The 27,318-nt window shown below is 47.3% G+C and overlaps 1 protein-coding gene across 2 annotated transcripts in view; it reads left to right on the forward strand.

The window, feature by feature from the left end:
- Positions 1-5,126: 5,126 nt before the first annotated feature.
- PALLD (palladin, cytoskeletal associated protein) overlaps positions 5,127-27,318 on the forward strand; it is a 304,188-nt gene continuing 281,996 nt past the window's right edge. For both annotated transcript variants that reach the window (XM_069493521.1, XM_069493522.1), the window contains exon 1: positions 5,127-5,923. In XM_069493521.1, the coding sequence (XP_069349622.1) occupies positions 5,127-5,923 (797 nt within the window). The remainder of the gene's footprint in view (positions 5,924-27,318) is intronic.

A 27,318-nucleotide genomic window follows, 5' to 3' on the forward strand; every position in this document is an offset into this window, starting at 1 on the left:
TGTCTAATCCCTCTTACTGGATGGTAAGATCATTTAAGAGGAGAAACTGCACCCGGCTCATCTTTGTCTTCCTTGAAGCTTCTCTTGCACGAGAAAACCGTGGTTCAGTTGATTTCACGTCACTGCCCACCCCGGGAAGGCGAGTGGAAGGAAGGGAGCGAGAGGTGACTATGTGGAGGGCGGGGTGGGGGAGCGCCCTTGCTCGCTCGGCCAGGAGCCGGAGCCGCACCACGTCATCACTGGTGGTCATCACTGCTGGTCTTACGCATGCCGCACGGCTTTGCTAGGCACCTGGTGCCCTGCAGCGGCGGGCGGTCGGCGAGCTGCTTCTGTCTGTGCAGAGAAGTGCCTGGGGCTCTGTGAGCCACCCAGGCTCTGTCACAACTGCTCCACTCTGACACGTTCCACAAAACAGTCAAGGACCATGACGTGGCCACACTCCACCTGCGGTCAGGAGGGGAGACCATGAGTGCTCTTACCACAAACAAGAGAAAAAAGAAAGAACAAGAAAATGGTAACCATTTGAGGTAATGGATGTGTTACTTAGGACGATTGTGGTGACAGTTTCACAATGTATGTGTTTAGCAGGTCTCATACTGTACACCTTACATACATACAGCTTTAACTGTCAAATGTACCTCAATAAAAATTGAAATTTAGAAAAAATAAAATAAACCTTATTAAAAACAAAAACGAATTCAGGACTCTGCTTCTAAAATATTCGATTCAGACACCTCAGTATCTTATTCTGTCTTTCTGGATCTCTTAACTCAGTCTTCCTCACTCACCTTTCCTTTGTTTTCCCTGGGACTTCAGTCCCTTAACCTCTCTGTGTTCAAAACCCTACCCCGGGGCCAGCACAGGTTTCGAAGTCCACCCGTCCTTGCCAGCATTTTCCGCACCGTGCCCCTTTCCTTCCCTTCCCACCTGCACATCACACCTGCCCGTCTTCCTCGGCACCTTCAGCCGCCGGCTCAGCTCCCTGGGGAGACTCCATGGCGGGGACGGGTGGCTGTCAGCGCCTGGCGTCCAGCTTCACCCACGTCCTCACCTGTGCCCATAAACCCCTCTGGGAAACCTCCTCCCTTTCTCCACAACAGTGTTTCAAACTACCTCTTGTCCTCACAAACTTCCAGTGCACAGACGTCTTACAATAGCTGTGTTGAGAAAGTTGAAAATTTCTTTCAATTACAAATGTGTCTAGATATTCTCTCTCTCCCCGGCCCCCGGCTCCTGTCCTTTGACGGGGCAGAACCGCCCCTTCCTGCCACTGGGCCGTAACAACCCACTTCTTCTCCCATCCTCGGGGTCCGGCCTAGGCATCATCCCGCTGTCTCACGCGCATTTCAGCTTCCTTACTGACTAATTCCCTGCGTGCTGAAACGTGTCGCTGTGCCCCATCCTAAAAAGCAAACAGAAAGCCTCACGAGATCCCACATTTTTGTTCAGCTACTACCTCCTGTCTCTCCTCCCTCCCACAGAGTTCTCGAAACCGTCCGCCGAGCTCGTCATCTTCACTTTCCTTCTGTAACCACCCGCTTGCATTTCTGTCGCATACACTGAAACTGCTGTCGCCCATGTGCTAACTGTTCCCAGTTGCTAGAATCAAAAGGCCACTTACCCCTTCCTGAGAAATTCTCTTTCCCGCTTCCGTGGCGCCCGGACCACCGGTCCCCTCCGACTCCCTGCAGGGCTCCGTTACTCTCCTCCTCGGTGGCCTCGTTTGCTCCCGTGGCTAGAACAGGCGAGCATTCCCAACCCAGCCGGCTCTGCCTCCTCCCGGCCCGACCAGCGTCTCAGCTGCCTTCCAGACGCCAACACCGAGGCCCCAGAGGCCCCCCGGTGCACAAGGCTCAAACTGAACTCAGCTTGTTGTTTTCTCAAGACTTGTTCCTCCGCTTGTGGCCCGCGCGCTGATGGCGCCGTTCATCTCGAAGTGGGTCTCCTGCCATCCCGCCCCCGCCCCATCTCTGCATTTAGTCAGTCACCAAGCTCTGCCGTCTGTCGTGTCTGGTGGCTCAGTCTTCGGTTTTCCATCCCAGTGTCGCACGTTCAAGCCTCTACCATCTTTTTATCTCCTATCAATTGTGTTCTTTAGTGGCACTAACAGAAATGTTCTCTGGCCAGTCCAAGTGCAAGTGGGTTTATTGAGAGCAGTGGTGGCGACTCACAAACGAGGCCTGGAGTCTATGCTGGTGGCGAGACCACAGCTAAAACTGTGTCCCCCGAGCCCTCGTGTGCAGCCACCACCGCTGCCACAGCTGAACAGACCACACCACGGCTGCGTCTCCGGCCCTCGATGCCCCTCTGCGCAGCCGCCCTGCTGGCCCTGGACACACCATGTCACCGCGCCGCCGTGTCCAGCCGCCAGAATGGACCCTGCACCTGCCGCTTCCTTGAATCGTTAGTCCTCACCTCAAAGTCCGTGATGAACGCGTCGCATTGCTCAGTCTAGGTCACCTACCTGACTTGTGCCCAGGCTCCAAGGGGCTGGGAAGGGAAATATTTGGAGATTTCACACGCCATTGCAAGCGAGCTCAGGAGGGATTATCCAAAACCAAGAGGGGGCTTCAGAGGGTGGCAACCAAAAATAAGGCAGGGGTCAATGTGCGCCCCCGCGGGCTGCGCTGTCTTTCCCTTCCCCGGACTCTGTCCCCAAGCCAGGCTGCGCTCAGTTATCGCCCAAAAATGTAACCCTGGTGATGTTTCTCGCAGACTTAACCCTCTTCCTTGCCTCCCAACTACCCATAAAATAAACTCCAAGCTCTTCTCGAGGCCCCCGGCCCTCCCTGTCCTGCCTCCTGCCGCCTGGTCTCATCTCTACCTGCTCCCTGCGCTCCGGGGAGCTCTCTGTGCGGCTGGACCTGTCCCGCCGCCGCGCTGCCACGCTCTGTCTGGAATCCAGGTCGTGTCCATGACTCTGCCAACACCCTGCTTCCCTCCTTCCACGGGATTTTCCTGATCCTGACCTTGCTGTCCGTCCTGGGAGCTACCACAGCACTTTGTTTTTCTCTCATCGCAGCACTTAGCGCACTACGTAACATGCGCGCGTCACTATTTGTATCCCACGTGGACGTTTATGTTCCAAGAAGTCAAAAATCTCTTTTCCACAGTTATATCCCCATCCTAGCACACTGCTGGGCGTGTAGCAGGTGTCTTATAAATGCATTTTGAATAGATAATGCTTTTCTATGTAGTACATCTATCCCAGCTTAAGTTTCAAAAGTTAGTCACTTCCAGAACCAAAGGTTTTGTTTCAATTATCTGCTTGGATTTTTAGCTGAGCCTATTCCAGCTACCGTTGACACAAAAGGTTTCTCAGGCTCTCTCCGCACTGAGTTCAATACAAAAACTGAATTTCTCTCAGGCCAAAAAACAAAAACAAACAAAAAAAACCCAGTAGCTTCTCTTTCAAAGAAAAATAAATTTTGCAAGAAACAAAAATATGGTCTGTTCTGCCGCGGTGCACAAACATACTTTCAGCCCAAGTCCCTCCTCCCATCTCTGCGTCCCTTCTGGACATGTTGCCCAGGGACTCCCCTCCTCACACAGTAAGTGATCCTGGCCCTGCTTTCCCTGGCGTGACCCCCTGTTTGCTGACTGTGGGGCCCAGGGCACGAGGAGCTCTGGACTGGGAGGAACCACCCTGCCTTGTTAGGGCAAACTATAAAAGGCTTTAAAATACACAAAATAGCCCTGGGTGCCCTTGCAGTGTGTGCGGGGTCCCTGGAAGGTCCACTAGGGCCTCGGGATCTGTAGGGGTCTATGGCTTTCATTGTCTTTAGGCAATTTTACAACTCCGTACGTTGCAGAAACCTGATAGCAATGCAAATTATACTTGCACACAGATACACAAGTGAGTTTTTTCTAGTAGAAATGCTGTTGATATAAATGATTCCAAACATTATGTTGGATTGCTCTGTAAGTATTAACCAGTTTCAGATCATTAGCAAGTTCATGCCGGCATTCCTGATTGGCTACATTTGTGCCTGGCCTTCAGCGTCTCCTTTGAAATGGTTGTAACATCTTACTGGTTTCCTCAATTAATTTGTCAAATAAAATTATGGTCTTGAATGCATGTTTATACTTGTTTACATTTGCCATAATTTTGCCTTTTCAAAATCATGCTCTGTTTCTTGTGAACAAAACATATTGAAGTATTCAAGATTCACTGACTATAACGTCTCTCCTTATGTGGCCTATGTTTGAACACCTGGAGAGAGGCCAGGACACTTCCACCCTGGAGCGCGGACAGGACAAAGGAATTAGAGTAATATGTGGGTTGGTAACGAGAGGGACAATGAAGAGACCACGGTAACGGATTTAGGAATTACTTGAAGAATAGTAGGAAATATGCTTTAGTAAGGAGAGTAGAACTAGCATGTGGAGAATCTTATAATTCAACACAGCAAAGTAACTAATCTTTCTAAGAAGACACCTAAGACTATAAAGTACAACACTCAACTAAAGGAGAAAGAGCAGGTTAATGCTGAGTTTTAGGATCTCTGAATAAATGGCTTCTGTTTAATTAACAGGTTCTGACTCGCTGCATCCTATGTAGTGGTAGATTCTTGTGTTTTTGGAAACCCTCTCAGTTTTTGCGTAACGCTTTTTGAAATTAGAGGCTTCCCTAGATGGAAACCTGCCTCTAAACCCGCAGCCCAGTGCAGTCCTCGTAGGACACGGCATTCCTTGGGGACGTCCCGCCAGGCTTCCTCCCGACACGGGTTGCGCAGCTGAGGTTCACCGCGTTCGGGAAGCTTCCCGTACGGACTTCTGGACTCCACCTGCACGCAAAGGTGCCTGCGGCAAATGCCGTCTTTTGCATCGTTCAGGCTCAGCGAGACTCTCAGTGTCGCTCGCCTGGCACACTCTAAAGTACAATCACGAATGATGCGCACAAGTGTACCTGGCATTTCTTCCAGCTTATAGAATAGAGAAAACTGATTTATTTGTTCACTGATGTTTCTCCCCATTTGTAGATTAGTAGTGTTACGATACAATAGGAAAAAAATCGTTGCTACTGACGACGATTCCATGCTGTGTTTCAGACCCCAACGGAAGCCTGGCCCTGCGCGGAGCCCACGGCGCATGAGGACGGCGCAGGTGCAGGCGCAGGTGCAGGGATGTCCGAGGCCTCGTCGCGCGACTCCGGCGACTCCCTGTCCGACGTGCAGGAGGAGAGCGAGGGCGCCGGCTGCTCCCCGGGACTGTCCGCCTTTCTCAGCCGCGAGGAGATGAACGCGAGCCTCGCCCTGGCCCGGAGGGCGATCGCCGGCCCGGGGACCCGGGACTTGGACTCGAGGGAGACCTCGCGGGTTTCCAGCCCCGCTCCTGGCGGCCACGGGGAGGCCAGGCCGGGCGGACGCAGCCCCGCGGCGGAGAGGCGAGCCCAGAGCCAGTCCCCGTCCGCCCGGAGGAGGAAGCCCGCGGCGACCGCGCCGCTCGCCAGCCCCAGCTACGTGCGCAGCCTCCGACGGGCGGGCAGGCGCGGGGCGCAGACCGCAGACGCCGCGGGGCCCTCGCCAGCGAGGGGCGGGCCGGGCCCTCGGGGCCCCGTGGCTGACAGGGCGGCCAGGCTGATCGAGGAGCTGACGTCCGTGTTCAGAGAAGCCACAAGGCCGAGGAACAGGGGTTCCAACGGGGAGTCCTCGTCCCCAGACAGCGGGTACCTGTCCCCCAACAGCCGGCCGGCCCCGCGCAGCGCGCCCGCCAGCCCGAGCCCCGCCAGGGGGCCCCCACCCGGGACTCGGCCCTGCCACCCGGGGGACCGCGACGGCCGCTGCCCGCCCCAAGCCCCCGGCGCGCGCCTGTCCCCCTCGGCGCCCCGCTTCCTGCAGAAGCTCCGGAGCCAGGAGGTGGCGGAAGGCAGCAGGGTGCGCCTGGAGTGCAGGGTCTCCGGGAACCCCGCCCCGAGGGTCAGGTAAGAGTTCGTGTTGCGAGAGCGGACGGTTTGTTGGCTTTGGGGTCACTTTCACGTGGGCAGAGGACAAAGTCCCCGTGTCGTCAGCGCTCCAGAGACCGAGGTGGCGTGTTGCCACGTGTTGCGACGCAGGAGCGTCCGGAATTGCACGCTAGCATGCGGTTGTCGCCGCAGGGTGTGGCCGCTGTCGTGGGCCGTCTGCGATCGGTGCTGCGGCCTGGGGAGGACAAGGGTTGGAGCCGCAGAGGGCTGGACACAGGTTGTTTCCAGGAATTTAGGGCAAATGTAAGCTGTGAAGTTTATTTACCCGAAGCACTGTGCAAACATGCGTGTTTGAGCGTGAGCTGCTGACGGTGTTGGGACGCGTGGCTAAAACTAGGAGCGGTCTGGAGACGCCGAGGTGACAGGCACAGGTGTGCACAGCCCAACAGTGAGATTAGCCCCAGTAGGTATTCCGCTCTCAGGGCGGGCTGCATCGCCCGTAGTCAGTAAACAGCACGCGCTGCCAGAGCGATGCCAGCAAGGCGGGCAGAACTTTCCTGTTGACGACAAAGATGAGCCAAGCTGGGGGCGTCGCAGGTGTGCCTGTCATTCCTACGCAGGCCCTGGCCACTTAAGCACGGAGACAGCAAAAAATAACAATGACATGAGTGTGCGCGTGGGGTGGAGAAGCATACCACCATGGCCGTTACAATTCCTACAAATTCTTCCTTCTCGGTTGCAGAATTTGTACCTTATGTGCGGACAGGTTGAGGGGAGCGGCTTGGAGCCCTCCCCCGGAGTTTCCCGCAGCGACTCGCCATTCCCAGCTGGGCCGCCTTAGTCGGTGCTTTAACCCTCTGACTGCTCACCTGTGAAATGGGCATGATAATAACACCCACCTGGGATTAGGGGGGGTTGAAGAAAATAGGTGGAAAAAATAAAACGGTGCCTTGCAACTAGCAACTGCTGCCTTACTGTTGCCTATCTTTATCATTTCTGACTTCTTAATTTCACTCGTCAGGATGAAAATAACATTTCAAGTCAGGCTTATACTACAAAAAATAAGCCATTCATTCATCTATTTTGAAAGTTTTGCTTTGATTAATGAAGAATGATTTATCTACATTAAATACATACTAAAAAATTAACTCAAAATTAATTTGGAGAAGTGGTAAAGTGGACATCACTGGCTAAAATTTGAAGCAACTGGTATTGTCTCATATTAATGAGAAATGAGATTTCACAAATCACAGACTTGCTCTCTCACCCTGTGTCCGCTAATCCACGCTTCGCTGCTGTTGGTTTCGTGGTCCGACGAGCCCTTGATCACACGTGTGAGGTGAGCCTGAGCGTCGCCGGCTGACAGGCACTGTCAGTAGGGGAGGCTTTTGTTTCTCCCAACCAATTTGTTCAATTAACACCCCTGGAGTCAGTTTGCAGTAATTGTACTGTTTCTTTTAGAAACTGACAGCAGGGGGCAGTGAAAACCTTCTTAATGTGCTCATTGCATTAAACATTCTAAATTCTGCCTTTATATTTGTTTTTCATAAAGAACTTATTTTTCTTATATTGTGTCTTGAATAGAAGTGAAATTGAATATTTCTTTCAGATTCTATTTAGATTTTTTCAAACCCACCAATCTTACAAACAACTAATTCTCCATCAGAAATACATTCACCTGTCACTCAAAACAGTTCCACAGGTTTTCAAACCACATATGGTTCCACCTACGCTTACTTCCGAAATAGCCTCTTCCAAATGGATGACCCTGGCAAGTGTACTATAACCTTTCAAAAATGACAAAAAGCAATCCATTTAGCATCATGGGATTAATTCAAGCAGACCATAGACCATAATTACTGTATTAAAGTTCACCTAAATACTAATATTTGATAATTCTAGTGACTGTCAAATTCACAATTCTGCCGCTTTTTTGGGGGGAGGCAATTATTTTTTTAGCTTTTTTTTTTTTAGGCTGAGTTTTTCTCCTGGGCTAGAGTGCTATGGCATCAGCCTAGCTCACAGCAACCTCAAACTCCTGGGCTCAAGTGATTCTCCTGCCCCAGCCTCCCAGGTAGCTGGGACTACAGGTGTGCCACCATGCCCAGCTAATTTTTCTCCTTTTAGTAAATATGGGGTCTCGCTCTTGCTCAGGCTGGTCTCAAATTCCTGACCTCAAGCAATCCTCCCGCCTCAGCCTCCCAGAGTGCTAGGGTTACAGGTATGAACCACCACGCTCAGCCTTAGTTGGGCAGGGAGGCATTAATTTAGTTAGTAGCTACAGTATTATTAACTAGTTTGTTCTTATGTCCCAGTCTACTGAAGTCCATGACCAGTGTTCATAAGATATTACAATTCGTGCCCTTTTAGAATCATTAACTTTGATAAAATGCTCCATTGTTTGAAGGTTAGCTGGTCATTTTTGCATCCTTTAGAGTCTTTTGGAGTTTGGTGTTTTTTTGTTTGTTTGTTTTGTTTTGTTTTGTTTTTGAGAAGGAGAGTGGAGATGTGCATTGGGTTTTCTTAATTTCTGTTCCAAAAATCTTGGTCCTCTCTGTCATATATTTGTAAGTGCATTAAATGCCTAAGAACACAGAGTTCTTTTGACCACATGAGACATGTGTCAGTCTTAAGAGAAAATCTTTGAAGGAAATTTTGTACAAGGAAGAAAACCTTTAATCAGGAGTGTCTGAACTGGGGGCATGTGAGAGCCTGGCTCAGGCTGCATCAGTCCGGGAGACCCAGGACCCAGAGCCTGGGCAGACTCACTGGGGTGCTGCCTAAGGTCCCAGGAGCAGCTGACAAACTGGTGGACAGGCCAGGGGACGTCAGGAGACTGTGAAGCAAGCAGGAAGCAGAGGCCCAAGGGACACTGGTTTGTGAGGACGAGACACTCAGAGCTGGGTGCTTGGCTCTGTGCTGGGAGGTGGGCGAGGCGTGCCCAGGAGCCTGGGGGTGGCCAGTGGGAAAGGCCAGGCTGCGTAAAAGGAATGTGCCGCAGGAACACAGGGCCGTGTGCCAGATGCAGGGACTGAACGACAGGGAGACACTGTCACCCTGCAGGGGTCTAAGCGAGTGAAGGGCAGGACTGTAGCTCCAGCAGCCGAAGGAACAGAGCTGGATATGGAGGCGCCATCTGGTTAACTAAAGCAGGACTTAGTCACTGAACTTGTGCCGGGTCTGGGGTGACGACACATTGCTAGACTGGCACGGCTGGCCGGAGCTTCTTAAATTTGGCTGAAACAGGGACGGTTTGACCTGGAAACCCAGAGATGGTGAACCTTGCAAGTGTGGCACCGTCGCCCCCGCTGAGGAGAGGAGTGACGGACACTGTAGGGGAAATGCCAGGCCCCTCATGTGAGGCATTTCAACTTCATACACAGTCCCTTCACCCCGCCACGCTGTGCAAACACCAGTTTAGCCCCAAACAAGACTGAGAACAGATCCGCTTCTCCCCGCCTTGTTCCTCTTGCATATCCAGCAAAGTCTCAACAGGAGAGAGAAGAGCTGGTAGAAGAGAAGCTTCTGTCTAATAATTGATCTACAATTTAGGTAGTATGCAAATGGCCAATTTTAATTATTACAGTAGGCAAAGTGAAGTCGCTATTCGTTTCTCTGATTATGTCCCAATGTTCCGTGTTCCTCATGCCCTCCCTCCGAATAGCATACGGACACGCACTCACCTTCCCTGTTCTCTCCACCCTCAACTTTTGTGAGCTGGTAAAAAATTCAAGGAGAATTTTAGTTCAAAATCACCTCCACTATTGTACAAAGGAGGCCCTATATTTTCACTTTATGTTTTTAAAATATTTCATTATGACAACCATATATAAACCATTTAAATATAAGGAAACTGAGACAGAAACCTTTGAAATGATGTGTCTCGTAACATAGAGATAATTAGTGACAGACGCTGGAATGTGACTCGGGTCCTCTGGTTCCTGATCCGGCACCGCCGAGGGCAGAGAAGGCGGACCGCGGCCGCTCTGTGTTCGCAGCTGTGCGCGCCTCGTGCCTCGCTGCAGCTCAGAACTGGAGACCAGTGGAATCCTCATCTTTCAAAATCTTCTAGGCTTGGAATTCACATTCCAAATATCTTCAAAGAAAATGGCAGCTTGGTAATTTTCACAGTATCTCTCTATAAGAAAAAAAAAGCGTAGCCCTGCGCAAGCACCCTTCCCCTGTTCTTTAGCACTAAGTCAATAATTGTCAATCGATATGAACCAAAAAAAATTTTAAGAGGAGGGGACAAATATTCTCCATCACATAACTACAAATAAAATAAAGCATGCCCCGTTTATGAACAGTGGTCCAAACATGCCTTCATACTGGATTGCGTTGTAGGGTAAATGTGTGCACATGCAAAAGGAAAAAGCCACTTTTAACCACCCACTCATTGCAGTAAAAGTGGAATCCAGCAATAGTCCAAGCATGTTCGGTCTTTAATATTCTAAATACGATTACTCATATCTAATCTTAAGATACCTACTAAATCATCATTATTAGCATCATAAAATTATATTTAATAATTGTAATTAAAAGCAATAAAATTCTTTCTTTTTATGACCAAAACCCAGCATCTCCAACGCCTCCAATTAGTTTACATTAGCAAGACTTTGATCATCGTCAAAAGTCAAAACAAAGGGATTAGCCATATCAAATCTATGCAACTCTGTGGAAATTTCCATTTCCTCACAGACAATAGCAATAAAAAGGAGCCATCAATCCAGTTTTCTTACTAGGGGGTCAGTATGTGATACATCTCATTTAGTGACTGTCTTGGTTTTAGAAACGTGGCCCAGCTCCCTCTGCAGGAGGTTGTGACTATCCGGTGGGTGGGAAGTTAAGACCAGGGGGCTGAGCCCAGGGGTACTTGAAGGGTACAGTCAACAGTGAGATGCCATTTGAGAAAGCCAATGGTGATGTGCTCTTACTGCAACAGGAAATACAAATAGGTGCAAACAATTTGGAGAACGATTTTGTAATACACAAGTTTGAGATGTATTTACACTAAACCTTTATATAATACTCAATTGCCTACTTGACATCTCTACTTGGATATCTGAGAGTCTTATCAAATTTGGTACGTTCAAAAGAGAACTTCTGATTCACTTCTTCTCCAAAAACCTTCTTTTTCCAAATCTCTGGGTCAACAAAGACAGCCCTCCTTCCAGCTATTCAAGACAAAAAGCCCATATCTAATTGATCAAGCAAATGCAGTTGGCTCGGCCTTTAATATTTTCAAATCTGATAGCAGCACCTCTGCTAACGCTAACGAGGCTCTGCCCCACGCCCCGTCTCCCTGGGATGTTTGTGTTACCTCCTGGCCTATCTCCTTGCTTTCCTTCTTGCACATCGAATCCTACGCAGCACCCAGCACAGTTCTGCGTGTGTGTGTGGATGCAAGCATTCTGCGTTTTATTGGAACTCATGGAACATTAACTCTAAGTGGATTGTGAAATGTTAAGGATGTGTTTTTTTTTAATTTTTGTTTTTAATTATTATGGTTAAGTAATATATCTTTATAGGGTACATGTGATATCTTGATAGAGGAATGCATTACAAATTAATCAAATCAGGGCAATTGGGGTATCCATCACCTCAGGCATTTAACATTTGTTTGTGTTAGGAACATTCCAGTGCCACTCTTTTAGTTATTTAAAGTATACCCTAACTTACTGTTGATTAGAGTCGCTTTGTGGTGCTATCAAATGCTGCCCATTCTATCTAACTATATTTTTGCACCCGTTAACCAGCCCCCTACTTCCCCCCTCCCCACTACCCTTCCCAGCCTCTGCAAACCGTCATTCTACTCTCTGTTTCTATGAGATCGTTTTTCATACTTAGCTCCCACATGAGTGAGAACATGCGAGATGTGTCTTTCTGTGCTTGGCTTATTTATTTCAGCTAAGATAATGTTTTCCAGTTCTACGTATGTTGTTTCAAATGGCAGGATTGCATTCTTTTTTCTGGCTATATAATACTCCACCGTGTATATGTACAATTTCTTTATCTGCTCATCTGTTGAGGGACACTTAGGCTGATTCTAAATCTTGGGTATTGCGAATAGTGCTGCAAGAAACACTCGAGTGCAGATGTGTTTTGGATGTACTGACTTCCCCTCCTCTGTGTGTACACCCAGCGGTGGGATTCTGGGTCATATGGTAGTTCTATTTTTAGTTTTTTGAGAGGCGCCTCCATGCTGTTCTCCATAGTGGTTGCACCATTTACTTTCCCACCAGCGATGTCCTCGCGTTCCCCTTTCTCCCCGTCCTCGCCAGCGCTCGGCATTGCCTGTCTTTTGGATAAAAGCCATTTAAACTGCGGTGAGATGATATCCCATTGCAGTTTTGAGTTGCATTTCTCTGATGACTAATGACGTGGAGCACTTTTTTCATATACCTGTTGGCCATTTGTGTGTCTCCTTCTGAGAAATGTCTATTCACAGCATAATTCTTCTTCATGAAATTGTGGTCATGACGCTGCCCAGTGGCTTCTCGTTCAGTCAGAGTAAAACCCATAGTCCTCTAGGCAGTGATCGGGCCCAACCGCCTGACTCCCCCCACCCTCAGGGCTCCCCTGCCTAGTCCCCACTGCCACCCCCCACCCCCAGCCCCACCCCCCGCCGGCGCCGCGCCAGGCCTGTTCCTGTCTGGGGCCTGTGCACGTCCTGCTCCCTCTGCGTGCAGCCCCCAGACCCCTGCAGGAGTGACTCTGCCATTCCCTGCCTATCTCTCCTTAAACACCACCTCCGAGCGTGGCCTTCCGGAACTACCCCGTGTAAGAAGACTCCTGCCCACCCACTCTCTATTTCACTCTCGTTTTTTCTCCATAGAACTCACGTAATCCTTGTTTAATTTTCTTAATTGTCTATCTCTCCTCCTTGAGTGTGGGGACTTTATCTATTCTACTCACCTTGTGTCCCCAGGGCCTAGAACAGTGTCTAGCATGTAATAGATGCTTAATAAATATGTGTTGAATAAATAAACGAGTAAGTACCACTCCTAGGTATATACCTGGCACTCACTTTTGCTCATGTGCACAAGGTTGCATGTATAAGAGTGTTCATGGCAGCATTGTTTCCAAAAAATGGGAAGAACCTGAATATTCATCGTAGAGAAAATAGATAAGCTGAACTGTGGTGTTAATATATCCACACGGTGAATGGACTGGAGCTACAGGTGCCAGGTGTCTGAAACTCACAGACAGAATATCAACCAATACTAAAGGCAAGTTGCAAAAAAAAAATACACACAAATTGCTGAGTAAAGTTTTTGCATATGAAGTTACATTTGCAAAATAGTACTATCTGAAGCTTATGATGTAGGAATATGGAGAAATGTGTGGGGATGACAAACGGTAAATTCCAGACAGCAGTAACCTCACGAATAAAGAATATGATTGATGAGTACATGGGGGTGTTGGCAATGTTTTATATCTTAAGGTGGGGAGTAGAGACACAGATGTAAATTATGGTATTTTTATATTTTATAGTAAAAGAATTGACTTTTATTTTACTCTACTATCATGTATTGACAAGTCCAGCAGCAGTGTTTCCAATGGATAGAGTGATTTAGCCCATAAAAAGCATTCACAAAATATCTTGGTTTTAAGCATCATGTATCAGGTGGGTTGGCTCCTAGCCACTTGCCCTTCTGAGTTACATGTTAGTCAATTGTCTGAGTGGTTTTAGTTTTGAGTTTTTGTGTTTTTTTTTTGGTTTTTGTTTTTTTGTGTTTTTCCAGAATATTGCAGCAATACAGACATTTTGGTTACATGTATTGCTTTTGTACAGTTTTGAGTCAATGCATAATCGTGCCCATCACCTAGATTGTGTGCATCATACCTGCTAGGTGTGAATTTACCCAACCCCTCCACCAACCTGTTTGATTTCCATTGAGTTTTACTTATACGTGCATATAAATGTTGATCGATTAGTTCCAGTTTAATTGAGAGTACAAGTGGTGTTTGTTTTTCCATTCTTAAGATACTTCACTTAGGATAATGGTCTCCAGTTCCATCCAAATTGTTGCAAAAGGCATTAACTCATCCTTCTCTATGGCTGAGTAGTATTCCTGGTGTACATATGCCATATTTTGTTGATCCACTCATGAATTGATGGGCATTTGGGTTGATTCCACATCTTTGCAATTGTGAATTGTGCTGCAATAAATATTTTAGTGCGGGTGTCTTTTTGATGAAATGACTTCTTTTCCTTTTGGTAAATACCCAGTAGTGGAATTGTTGGATCAAATGGTAGGTCTACTTTTAGTTCTTTGAGAAATCTCCATACTGCTTTCCACAGAGGTTGAACTAGTTTGCAGTCCCACCAGCAGTGTATGAGTGTTCTTTTCTCTTCGCATCCACACCAAACATTTGTTGTTTTGGGACCTTTTGGAAAAAGCCATTCTCACTGGAGTTAGCTGATGTCTCATTGTGGTTTTAATTTGTATTTCTCTGATGATTAGAGATGTTGAGCACTTTTTCATATGTTTGTTGGCCATTAGTTTTTCTTCTTTTGAAAAGCTTCTGTTGTCTTTTGCCCACTTTTTAATGAGGTTGTTTGATTTTTTTCTTGCTGTTTTGCTTGAGTGCTTTGTAGATTTCGGTTATTAGCCCTTTATCGGATGTGTAGCATGTGAATATTTTCTCTGATTCTGTAGTTATATTTTAAAGCTTTTTAAAATGTTTTGTTTTGAATTTGTGGCATTTCAGTAGAATACTATATGTATTCAATCTTGTGCCAAAGATCTTATGGTGTAGTCTACCTAGTTTATTGGCTGCAGAGGGTAAAAAAAAAAATCTGTATATGAGCTTCTCATTCTTAAGAAAAAAGTGTGCTCAGGTGTGCACATACCACACACACTGTACCTTCTCAGGACTAGCAAGAGGGTCTGAACATTGAGCAGAGTCTCCTATCACCGTTCACCAGCCCCCTCGCCTCTCCGCCCGTCTTCGTGTTGGGTGAGAGAATCACGCACAATGGGACAGAATCCATAAGAAAACAAGACTTGATTGTATAGTTTCCTATTTTCCTAATCTTTTGTCATTTCCTTTGATTCATTTTTAAATCTTTTTATTTTTTCCTTTCTCTGTATATTTGCACTGAATTGAAAAAATGAAGGCCCTTATATTTTGCAGAGAACAATAAATGTTTCATAGCATATCAAATTACTGTTGAACTAGGAACAAAAAGAGACTAAGCTAACAGAATGGTACCTTTATTTTCACTGAAGTGAAACTTAGCCTTACCCCTGAGTCCTCTGCACAGGTAATTTCTGGGTTAATACGTTAAAGGCACATGATCTATTGTGACATTTTGTCCTCTTTCCTGTCCTTTCTGTTCTTTCTCAACCCATTTCCATCTGACCTGTCCACTTGTAATCTTCACTTTAAAAATTAGCTATACCTCTATAATAGTCTAACTGCGAGGCCGTCATCAATGAGAATATTGAATCTATTTCTGTAGACTTCAGTGAAATGGAATAACTCAGTATCACCAGACCCAGGAAAAGCTGCCCCTGTTTTACGGAGCTGTTGTGTAATAGTTTGAGCATTAAGAGTGACAGCAGCTGCCGTGTCACCTTCTCCTGGCCAAGCCCTGACACTGGGACGCAGTGGGTAAGCCCATCCCAGCTGCGTGCAAGGATGCTCACACTTCCGTCTTAGTGAATCTAGAAGCAAGCTTGGCATTCGAGGCCAGTGTGGAGTATCAATCGCTTTATAGTCAGAAATTTGAATTGATTATAACAATCATTGGTATCCAGCCATAAGTAGCAGTTGCAAAACTAGTAGCATCAGTTTACATCTCAATGGCCAAATTTCTGGATTTGACAAGAAAGCCAATAAATAAAAACAAACACCAAAATAACTTTACCTGAAGAATAAAAGTAGCCACAGATAATCCCTTCAGAATTAAAAATTTGCCCGTGGAACAAGCATCAGAGCTGCTGAGTGGTTCCGTGTGGGTCCGTCACACAGCAGGCAGGTCACTGCAGCAGGTTACATAACCTTCTGTGCCTCAGTTTCCGTGTTGGCTAAACAGGAAGAGTAAAACCACCTGCTAGGGTAATTATGAGTGTTAAGTCAATTAACACAGGGTAAGAATTTAAAACTGTGTCAAACAGTAATATCTTAATAAATGTTAATGTATTATTTATAAAGTTACTATTTTAAAGTGTTTACTTTTATTGTCATTCATTTAGTATAAACTTATACACTCCACCCTTTCAAAAATCTTTTCATGTGTTTCCTTTCTTTAAAATCTCCACCTGGCAGTTTTCTCCTACACTGCTGAGTATTCACATGGTACAGAGCCAATGGAGCGGAATCGCTTCAGCGTCATAGAATGAACAGTTTATAAGAAATACAATGTATCGTGAAAGGTGCCTCTTGTCCTGTATGTCCTGTGTGTCCTAGATTTGTGTGTCAGGGTCAGAGTCATCGCTGAGGCTGCCATGGAATAGTGGGATACCTTCCCCATTCTCTGTATGTTAGAATTTTCTAGAAACTTTCACCGCACTTGGCCCTCCACTGCTGCAGTGTATGGGGTCAAAGCCAAGGAAAAGTGATTTGTTTCAGTCTCTACCCTCCCTCATGCAACTAATTATCTCCTTATCCTCTCGAAACCCCAGCTGTGGAGGCCAGACGTATTGTGGATTATTGTCAATGTGGACAGCCTTCCAAAAATAAAATCTCCTGGACTATTGTTTTCTTGCTGCTTTTTAAAATTGTTTTGCAATTTTCCTCAGTTTGCTTCATGGGCACTTAAATATTTACTAAAGTCAATTAAAAGTGGTTCTCCAACACTTAAGCCACTCCTTGTTTTTGTATTTCAATAATTTCAGCAGGAAGAAAACTCCAAAAATAATCTGAGTAACAAATGCAGGCTTTTCCCCAGCTGGATAAATTGGCTTTTATTTTGTATTTTCATCCTCCTAAGTATTATACCACACTGCACAGCCCTCCAAAGGAAAGGAATGTGCTTTTTGGAAGTTTAATTTAGTAGTATGCAAACTAGCATGAAATAGTAATTTTGAAAGAATTCGACTCTGAAGTTTCGGATACCTTCACAGTCAAAGCCATTTAATGTCTCGAATCTTTTCTGCAGAGTCGATTTAAGTATTTCTTGACATGTTTCTTCATTTGCCTTGGGGCAGTACCTCACCACGGATCCCTGCATCTGTCTGTGCATAATCACAGCAATTCAAGAACTCCTCTCAGACATGGCTTTCTTGTGAGGCCAGGAGTTACTTTGTCAATAGAACTGTCGTAAACACAGTTGTGAGTCTGAACTTGGTATGGCTTACTGTGCTGACCAAGATGCAAAGAATGTACCAGCTGGCGTTCAAATGATGCGTAGCAATAGAAATGGTTCTGTCCTATTTAATTTTAATTTTGTTGGACCAAGAAATAGTGTCAGATTCAATATCTGCTGGGATGGGAGTAAACTACCAGTCCCCTGGACACTGATAGAGAAATCCAATCAAAAGCCCTTTTCTGGAATAAAAACTATAAATTGCAAGTGAAAATTAGCTTTGTTCTCTTGGGGGTGGGTTCCAATGGTGACGTCTGGTTGCACACCGCAGCTTGTGGTAAATTAGGCCACAGAAACAAGCTTCCAGTCACTGGTTGTATAATCCACGTCTCGCACGTAAGCCAGAGAATACAAATAAAAATGCCTAGGGAATAAGGACCTTTTCCTAATGTGACAGATTTTAGCCTTTGATGCTGGAATTGGAGAAGTATTTCTAGTGGAAATAAAAAACAAGTCTGGGACAGGGATTTCCAAATAATAGAGGAGAAGCTTCAAGAAGGGGAGGAGGAGGAAGAGGAGAAGGAGAGACAGGTGTGAGGGGAGAAAGAGGGAGGGAAGGGAGGGAGGAAGGAAGGAAGGGAGGGAGGAGAGGGGATGAAAAGAAAACTCCCATTGGAAGATAAGTGGCCCTTTCTTTAAAAGCCAGAAGGATCTGAAAATCATTTTTACCATTACAGAAGATATCACAGACCAATTGTATTGGTGGAGAAGGTTCTAATTATATCTGTGCGTTGAGAGGGCAATATAGTTGCTGAAGTCTAGGGAGATAAGGAAGAAATGTTTCTGTTTCAGTTTTGGACTTTGAACCACCACAGAGACTGGGAACGCTCCATGTCATTACGTGGGTTTGACCGTGGTAGGGGAAGAGTGTGCACCCGTGCGCCTCCTAGGAGGGTAATAGTATTACTCACAGGCTGAGCGGATTCATTCAAGGTAAGGGCTTAGCTAGGCCTTGTCACCCCTGTCGAGGGACTTTGTTATCCCCAGTGACGCCTTGAAAGTTAACACCAGAAACTTCCAGTAGCGTGCAGCCAGCACCGTATGTGTCTGTGTGGTCACCGTGTAGAATCGTGCGCTCCCGAGCTGTCGGAATGTGTATACTACAGTGCCGTTTTCCCCCTTGTCGACTCCATGTTCCCATTCTGAAGTCACAAGCTGAAACAATTCCTCTTGTTTTCTTACGGCGCTGCTGAAGTTGGGCCCCACAAGGCTGCTGTCTTTCTCCTAGACGTGCGAACAGATACACTAACGTCAATAGCCAACATCGCTCGAGTACTTAGTGTGTGCCGGACACTCCTCCCACGGCTTTACATGAACAAACTCATTTATTCCTATAAGGTGACCACTACCATATTCTTAAACCTGTTAATATATTGTGTCACGTTTTAACATCTCTCTAGTCAGAACGCATCTTACAGAAGAGGACATTTTACAATGGCTGTCAGATGACAGTCACATTATGGTTGTCATTGCTTGTGCACAGATTTGGTTCGAACTGTCTATCTTGTCACTTCAGTGCCTTGCCCGGTCAGTACCGCATGCTGTCTTTTCTTTCTTAATGGTTCATAAGATAATGGTATCTTGCAGCGATGGGCACATTAGATTCAACGAACTACAAATTCATTATCTCTATTTTTAACATAAGGAACTAAGACATGAAGAGTTTAGCAAAATTGCCCAATTGTCCAGTTTCTGGTGGGGCTGGAATTCACACCCAGACAGGCTGGTGTCTCAGCCTGTGCTTCTGACCACTAGGCCGTCCTGCCAGACACGGTGGAATCGGGGCCACAGCTCTTCTCGAAGATCAGCGTCCCGACAGAGCCTGGCTGAGCCCTGGCTGAGCCCTGGCTGACGGCCAGAAACACTTCACATGGCAGTTATTGATTATTTCTCCAAAAGAAAAGAGCCACAGTTAATTATTTAGCGGTCCTTATGAGAAAGTTTTATGCTGTGCATGTTTCCAGCCCACGTTGTCATAAGGAAGAGTCAGCATCTCCATTCGTGGGAACAGCCTTCGTAGACGCGGCCTGTGGGGGCAGGGGCCACGCGGCTTCCACTCACAAAGCCACTTGTCCAGGTCACTCTCTCTCTCACAAACAGGGTGGTGATCCCGAGCAGAACACAGAAGATAGGATTTGCGATCCAGCAATGCGACCATTTAATGCTATGTCTAGTTGCCGTCATTTTAATTAAGGATGTGTCGGCAACGTTGACCAGAATCCCAGGGCAGGGGATGATGCCACGTGCCGAGTACGAGGACAAGTCATCGCTGCCCGAAACGGAGGGAGAAAGGGCCAACAGCACCAGCAACACTTCAGTGCGACCCATTTCCGATACACCTTTCTACAAAAGGCCGCTGTAAACACAATTCAATAAGGGGTTTTATTACAAAATAAATAATTTTAACTTTGAATCAGGAGCTATTTCTTAAGAAGGAAGCTTCAAGATTGAAGAAATCATGTCAACTTTGGAACAACACAGAGATAAGAGTTGTTACAGTGTGAAACGTCAGGGCACACATCAACGTGACCGACAGTCCCCACCCCAGAGTGAAACTCACCGGGAGCCCTGTGGCTGGTGACTGTGGGGCAGGTGTCACCGGGCACACAGGGAGGTCTCTGGGAAGACGCCATCGGACCTCAGCTTTGGGTCAGTTTGGTTCCCAGGGAACATGAGCCGCACAGTTGTACACACACAGCATTTCTGTCCTAGTATTTGGGGGAAATTTTTGGTTGGAGGGATCGGAGCATATGTTTTAGGTGTGCCATTTGCTTCGAGGTTTGTTGATGGAACGTTAACCCTCACGCTCACCCTAACCTTAACCCTTCACGTGCTGCCTCAAATTAGAGACGCCATCACTCTTAGTCATGGTAGGAAAAACAGTTTAAACAACAGATATTCCACAGAAAAACAACCAGTTGGATCACTCTGGTACGAGAGCTATTGTATTTTTTTCCCAAGTCCTAACAGGCCAGTGCAGGTAAAATGGTGAACCTATTAGCAAGGTGTGTCTATCTTACCCCAAATCAAAGTGACTTAACTACCACTGCATAATATGTAATGTATACCTGTAATACTTACGCTGCCAATTAAAAATTTCATACTTACCTGGTCCCTTTCATCTGCAGATCTTAAAATCCTAACATCTTTTCACCAGCGTGCCTGTGAGGTGGCTCAGCTCTTTGGCATGCGGGGTGTGTCTCCTGCCCCGGCCTCAGAGCAGCCCCCGCCCGGCGCCCAGACCCTGGCCTCCCGCACGCGCTCGAGTGTGCGGGGCCGCGGGTTCCCCGGACGCCAGGCCGGCTCTGAGCCACCTGCCTGCAGGACGCGCTGTCGGATGGCAGCGGTTTCTTGACTCTCCATGAGGTCCCCTCAGGTTCTCGACCGCCTCACATGTGTTTCTTCTCTTTGCCTTTTGATGGTTTTCTGGCTTTCAGATTTTGAATAATCAGAAAAAGATCAAACCCAGCCAAAACCTGTCTTTCATTACAGTTTGCTCTGGTCGAAATGTTAGATTTTCTCACATCTGTGGAATTAGAGCAAATTATGACCCAAAATGAAAGACGAGTTGGGTCCATCTTCTCTCTGCCTCGAATCCGCGCTGGGAATCCCGCACTGCGCTCCCCGCGGTCCTCTGGGCCCGCGTCCCCGCAGGAGGCCTGCGCAGCCCTGGGGAGGGGGGGGGGGTGCGGAGGCTCGTTTAGTTTTCCTTCCTCGCTCAGACGTCAGGCTCCCCCTGCACGAGCCCCCCAAGCTCGATGCCCCCGAGTGGGAGGAGCGAGTGTCAGAAGTTACTGGGGCTCCGGCCCCCGAGTGTTTGCTCCGCGCCCCCCGCGCGGGTCACTTAGCCGGACGGAGTGAGCAGGTCTTGGATTATCGGAGCAGCGAGCAAGCTGCACGTTAGGGGATAAAAACCACAGGGAGGCAAAGGAAGGCTCAAAAGAAGGAATCGGAAAGAGACAAGGCGCAGGACTAGAAGCCGACGACAGGAGAACCTGTCCAAGAAGAAACGAGCACGGAGAGCTGGAGAGAGTGAGCGCCAGGGACCGTGGCAACATCCGTGTCCAAACGGCTCCAAGTCAGACCTGCAGGCGAAGAAATTCCCATGCAACGGCCCCCTGTTCTGCCAGTCTCGGCCTTCCGCTCAGCCGTCTGCAGATGCTCGGGTACGACACCTGTCAGCCAGCGCGGTCCCTCTGAAGGGGTGTCATCGCCGAAGGGTCGCGTTCCTGGGACTGGCTCCTCATGGCTTGAGCTTGGGGACAGAAGGAAATGAAGATAACACCTCTTTCACCTCTTTGGGGTTCCATATGCCTTCATAAAGCCTGTCTTAATGGACCAGAAAAGAAATTTAGTACATATATTTTCATATATATATTTGGTTCAAGCTGCCACAAAAACTGCGTAAAGATTATTAAAACACGAGGATTAAATCTGAGGCTCCATCGGCCTGGCCTGACCACCTTCGCCCGCCATCCCCGACTGGTTCCTCCCGTGGACGGATCCTCCCTGCTCTCTCTGCCGTCCGGCCCAGACTGGCCGGCGGGGCGCAGGGGGCTCCTGCAGGGACATTGGAGGGAAGGAGGCTGCCCACAGGTCCCCAGCCTCCCCTCGTCGTCCCCGCGCGTTTGCCGTGGCCCTGGAGAGTTGAGTCCAGTCCTCTCAGGACGCCCCTGGTGCTGTCTGGTGTCAGGGGACCCTCTCTTCCAGTGGGGACCACGCCGGCACGCCCAGCTTCTGATGGCCCTTTTGTCGTTGCTGAGATGGCCCACTCTGAAATCGCTGCGGCCAGCTCTGGGGTGCTCAGGGCGCGTTTCGCCCCTTGAAAGCAGCTTCCCAGCTCGCTGCTCCCTTTTGCTTCTCACTGTGTGACTGTAGACCTTTTAGGTAAACTTCAACTCCAGTTCTGTAATTTGGTAGAAGCAGCAAATGGATGTGAAGGTCCAAAAGACCTCTGATGTCATCTGTGCAGTTTTCTCATTCGTGCATTCTCTGTCGATGAGAACGTAATTACAGATAAAATTACTGAGCACTGACATTTTTGCTTTTCAAAATAAAAGCCAGACTAAATCAATGAAAACAAATGTTTAAAGACGTCATTGTTGAAGCTTAATCAAAACATACCCCTTCTTCACCTGAAGCCCTGGCTCACGCATGGATTTTCTATTTCGTGAAACCTGGTCTCTGGGCAGGACGTGTAAACCTCAGATAGTTTCACGCATCTCAACTAGGTTTCCCACCCCTCCAGATGGGACGTGTTCTGACAGTGTTTTATTTCAGCACTGCTATGGCCCTCAGGTTCTGTAGAACAATTGCATGTTGTAAAATCCTTGATGAGGATTTTCTCTCCGGAATAGTGAGTGTACGTAAGTTGACGCAATGGAGCAATAAGACCTACCTCTAATGTATCCACTGCAACTGGTAATAAAGGAAAATAGTTAATTAAGATCTCAAAGACTGGAAGTCTAATATTTTAACCAGTAGTCTCAACCTTCTCACTAAACAAAACATTTCTTTGCAGGTAGGGTCTCCTAGCTTATATCCTCGTATTGTTATTGCGTGTCTATTGCGTGTCTGTTGCATGTCGATTGCACACATTTGGAGTGTGTAGTCCATGCGAGGGACGTTTATAACGCACTCCCTGAGGTAAAGCTCTCTTAGGTGTCGAGGGTGCAAAGATTTGGCCCCTCCCTTCTGCAAGCCTAGCATTTCTGGAGGGAAAGGACAACATAGACATTTGGAACGGGAAGCTCCTGCCTCTCAGGACACAGACACAACTGTCTCCCACCCTGCCGGTTTTACGGTTTGTGCAAGTTCCAGGCACTTCTGCGGGTCCTTCCTCGCCTCCTGGGCTGCTGCCCGGCACAGGCTGCGTCTCTGCTGCACTGAGTGGACTCAGATGTGAGTTCCACATTTAAAACTTTTTATTTACATTTACGAGCCTAATAAACTTCATAGACAATGATGTGAAAGGTAACAGATAGGGATTTTCATCCCAGGAATCCCCACAGTATGTAAGTGGGCTAAGAGGGCAGATGATCTGGGGAGATATACGTGTCATTTTAAGGCATTCCTGTTCCCCATAGCCCTCAGTGACCACCACGCCGTGAGGGATTCTACCTCGTCCGGCCTCTCCCATCTCACGCTCCTCTCCCCTCCCCCTCCACTGCTCAACTCTCCCTCCTCTCCTGGTTGCAGTAGAGGATCCGAATTATTTTCACTGTAAAGGACAGGGGATTGTTCCTCCCCTCTGAAGTCTGGGAATCATCTGACACCTCCATGGTCCCAACAGAGAATTCTCTCCCTGGAAGAAATGCTTATGCAAACTCCAAAGCATATTTTAATAGTATTCTCCCTTTTGTCACGTACCCCTAATTCAAGGCATGAATAAAAAGGACTAGAAAATAATGTTATGATATTATTAGAGATTATAGAGAATTACTAGAGATTGCTTATACTAGTGGTATTTGTTGATATATATATGAATATATACAATTATGGGATCACGTAGTGAATTTTATATTCCTTTTTCTACCATTTGTCAGATGTTTGGTAATAAGGCTGCTTTAGAGTAACAAAAAAATATTGCTTAAAAAGACTAGGTACAATTTTTTTTAAGAGGCAGGGTCTTGCGCTGTCTCCCAGGCTGGAGCGCAGGGGTGCGATCACACAGGCCACCAGAATCAGCTGCCCCCTGGAGAGCACGTGGAACGGAAACCACGCTGTCCCTGAGTAAAGCTCCCCTGCCTTGGCGATTTGGGGGTTGGGGTCTAATGGGAGAATCTGCCCATCGACAGCCGTACTCTTATTACAAAGAACCTGCTAAGAGTTTTACTGTTGCCAAGGAAACATACCAGGTCTTCACTCAGAAACCCAGCCCCCCACCAAGGATCACCCGGTATTACAGGGAAACAAGCAGCGTGAAACACTCTGCTTCCCTGTCTTCATCAAGGGGAACAAACAGACTGCTCCCAGAAGAAGCTGAGGTATCTCAAGAAAAACATTTAAAAGAGAAGGTTTTTTTTTAATCCTAATTAACAATAGGAAAATACAGAATTGATAAAAATATGTTGCTTTGGGGGAAAAAAACAGGACATAAGGAAATTTAGGATTATGTAAATAAAAATTTCAGAGGATAATCTGGGGAAAAAAATCAAAGGATAGGGCTAACTATCTCAGGGAAGGAAAAGTTACGATGTTTCTTAGAGTGTGGATCACAAACAAAGAGAGGATAAATATGGGGGAAGAGAGAGCCTTGAGGGAGATTCACGAGGCCGAGGTCCCTCCGCTGGAATTCCATAAGAAAAGAGAGAATGAAGGAAGAGGAACCACTGAGGAAGCACTAGGAGGAAAGTGGCCTTTGCTGAAGGAACACAGGAGCCTGCAGACTGGGCGGCGCAGCCCTCAGGCAGTGGCAGAATGAACACCGAAACACTTACAGGGCCCTTGGTGCCGCCTCACGATGGAGAGACAATTCCAAAAGCTTCTAAAGAACTAAAATAGGTTACCCCAAAGAGCCAGACTGGCCCCCAACAGTTCACTGGATGTGCCAAACCCTTCCGGCCACGGCGCAAAGCGTGTTCACGTGTATACGTCCTAGGGTGATGGCCGGAAAAATACACATCCAACCTTTGGGAGCTGAGGGAGAAGACGTCTCTACCTTGCTATTGTTTTAGTTTTTAAGATGATCTTTTATTACTTTTATAATTGGATTCTGTTAAAAGAAAACATTAACCCTGGCAGCAGTGAATAGAGTTAATTGGAAGGGAAAGAGGCTGGAGGCTGCTAATTCAATTAGAAGGTTATTGCAATAGTTGCCAGCAAGACCCTGAAGGGAAAGAAAAGCTACGGCAATAGAAATGAGGGACTGGGTCCAAGGAACATTTGGAAATATTTTTGATGATTTGGTGAGTAATTGAAGCTAAGAATAAAGGCGAAAGAAACACTAAAGGTGACTCTTGAAAGCCTTAGTGACTAGCTGGGTGACTATGCCATTCGGATGGGAAAGACAGGAGCAACGGTTACGCTGGGCCCGGGGCAAGCTGACACCGTGTTTGCCTGAAAGGTTCAGGTCTGGGCTGCAGCGAGAACGTTCCGGGACAGGGTCTTGCCTGTAGAGACGGCCGGGCGTGGAGCAGGCAGGCAGGAGGGGAAGGACTGAAGACAGGGCCTCGTGGGACGCCCAGGACGACGGCACCCAAGGGAGAGAGGGTCGTGCGGAGAAGCGTTCAGGCGGGAAGGAGGACCTGGGGAGTTCCACGTCACAGCCACAGAAGGACGTTTTCAACGAAGGAGGATTTGCCACATGGAAGAAGATGAGAAGGAAGAGTAGAAATGCAAGTTTCGTAACTGACGGTCTCATCTCTCCTGCAGAAATTTCAGGTTAATGAATATCTGAATGGTCAAATACTCTTGTATAATATATTAAATGGTTCACTGATTGTTCGCATTTGGGCATCTCCTCATTACCAAGGGGCTTTTAACACTTGAGCAAGACAATGGTAGAACATCTCTTTCGAGGTTGCACTTTTCCTGGATTTCTGGGGGGAACCTGGCACCGGGAGGCGGCCCCGAAGGGATGGGTCTCCAGAGTCCCGAGCTGAGGCCAAAGTCCATACCCAGGAGTGTCAAGTTCAAGGGGAAGCGCGGGCTGATGTCAGGGCACAAAGACCAAAGCCAGCAGGGGCGAGACCAGAGCCGGGAAGGGACAAGGAAGACAGGGCACGTCAGCCGGGGGCGCTTTGGCAGCTGCGCTGTGCGTTTGCGGTGACACCTTTTCTCTCTCCAGTCGCCCCGCACCTGTCTCATTCAAGTGGGCAGGCAACTGACCCGTCATCTGATAGTGTTTGCCACAGAAGACAGTTTTAATCCTTTATGTTCCCAAGATCTATGAGCTATAAAAATGCCTCTGTGGAGAAGACCGATACTTTTCCAATATGTATTGTGATGAAAGAGAACCATGCATTTCAGAAGCTGCAATAGGGACATTGTTTCTTCTTGATTTTTAGTTTTGTGTGTCTTCTGTTGAATACGTTTTCTCTTCTCAACTTCTCTCGTACGTCGTAATGCTAACCTACGTGTCTGGTTCTAATCACTGACTGCCTTTGAATTATTATCTTTTGACCGTAAACATTGTATCTTCTCCTTTACATCGTAACAGCCACAGAGACACCAATTGTGTCCTATTCTCCTTGTAATCCTCTGTAGCCCCTGGAACAGTGTATGAATAGCTTCTCTCCTATTGATTGGTTGTCACTTACTACATTACTGAAAGGTAGTGACGACTGAGGATTACCCGCAATGCAGTCAGCCCTCCACGTCCCTGGGGTCTGCGTCCGGGGATGCAACCAACCTCGGATCAGAAATATCTGGAAAAAATTGTGTCTGTACTAAACCTGTACAGACTTTTTCTTACCGTAATTCCTGAACAATACAGTAGAACAACTATTTACATGGCATGTACATGGTGTTAGGTGCTATGAGTAAGCTGGACATGATTTAAAATATACAGAAGATGTGCATAGGCTGTATGCAGATACTGCACCCTTTCATATCAGACGCAAGCACCCATGGGTTTTGGTACCTGAGGGAGATCCTGGAACCCCTTCTCTATGGATACCGAGGAACAACTGTATTATTTTCTTATATAGATGTTTACACTTTTAAAAGTATTTTAATGTACGTAAGATCTCTTGATTTTCATAAGAATTAAGTGGCTTAAATAGGAAAGTTTATTACCACTTAATAGATGAGTAAAGTGAAGTTCAAGAAATTCGAGTCCAGATTTCTGATTCTTAATTAGGTTCTTCTACTTTCAGACTTCTGTTGATTTTCTTCAATAATTGAGGTTCAGAGAACTGGACCCACATACCCGAGGCCAGTGGTTCCCGAGTGGAGGTGGCCGGGGCTGGGGGAGGAGTTGGAGCGTGTGAACACCACTGCCTGAGAAGGGCCGGAAATGCGCAGGGGTGTCACCCTGTGGGCATCGCACGGATGGGAGGTCCATGTGGCGGCTAGTGGGACGGCATTGGAACACGCGGTGCTGGGGACAGCGCAGCCAGGGACACTCCATGTGGACACCGACCGCCTGTGGAGA

The sequence above is a fragment of the Eulemur rufifrons genome, chromosome 18 (genome assembly GCF_041146395.1).
Source record: "Eulemur rufifrons isolate Redbay chromosome 18, OSU_ERuf_1, whole genome shotgun sequence".
Lineage (NCBI taxonomy): Eukaryota > Metazoa > Chordata > Mammalia > Primates > Lemuridae > Eulemur > Eulemur rufifrons.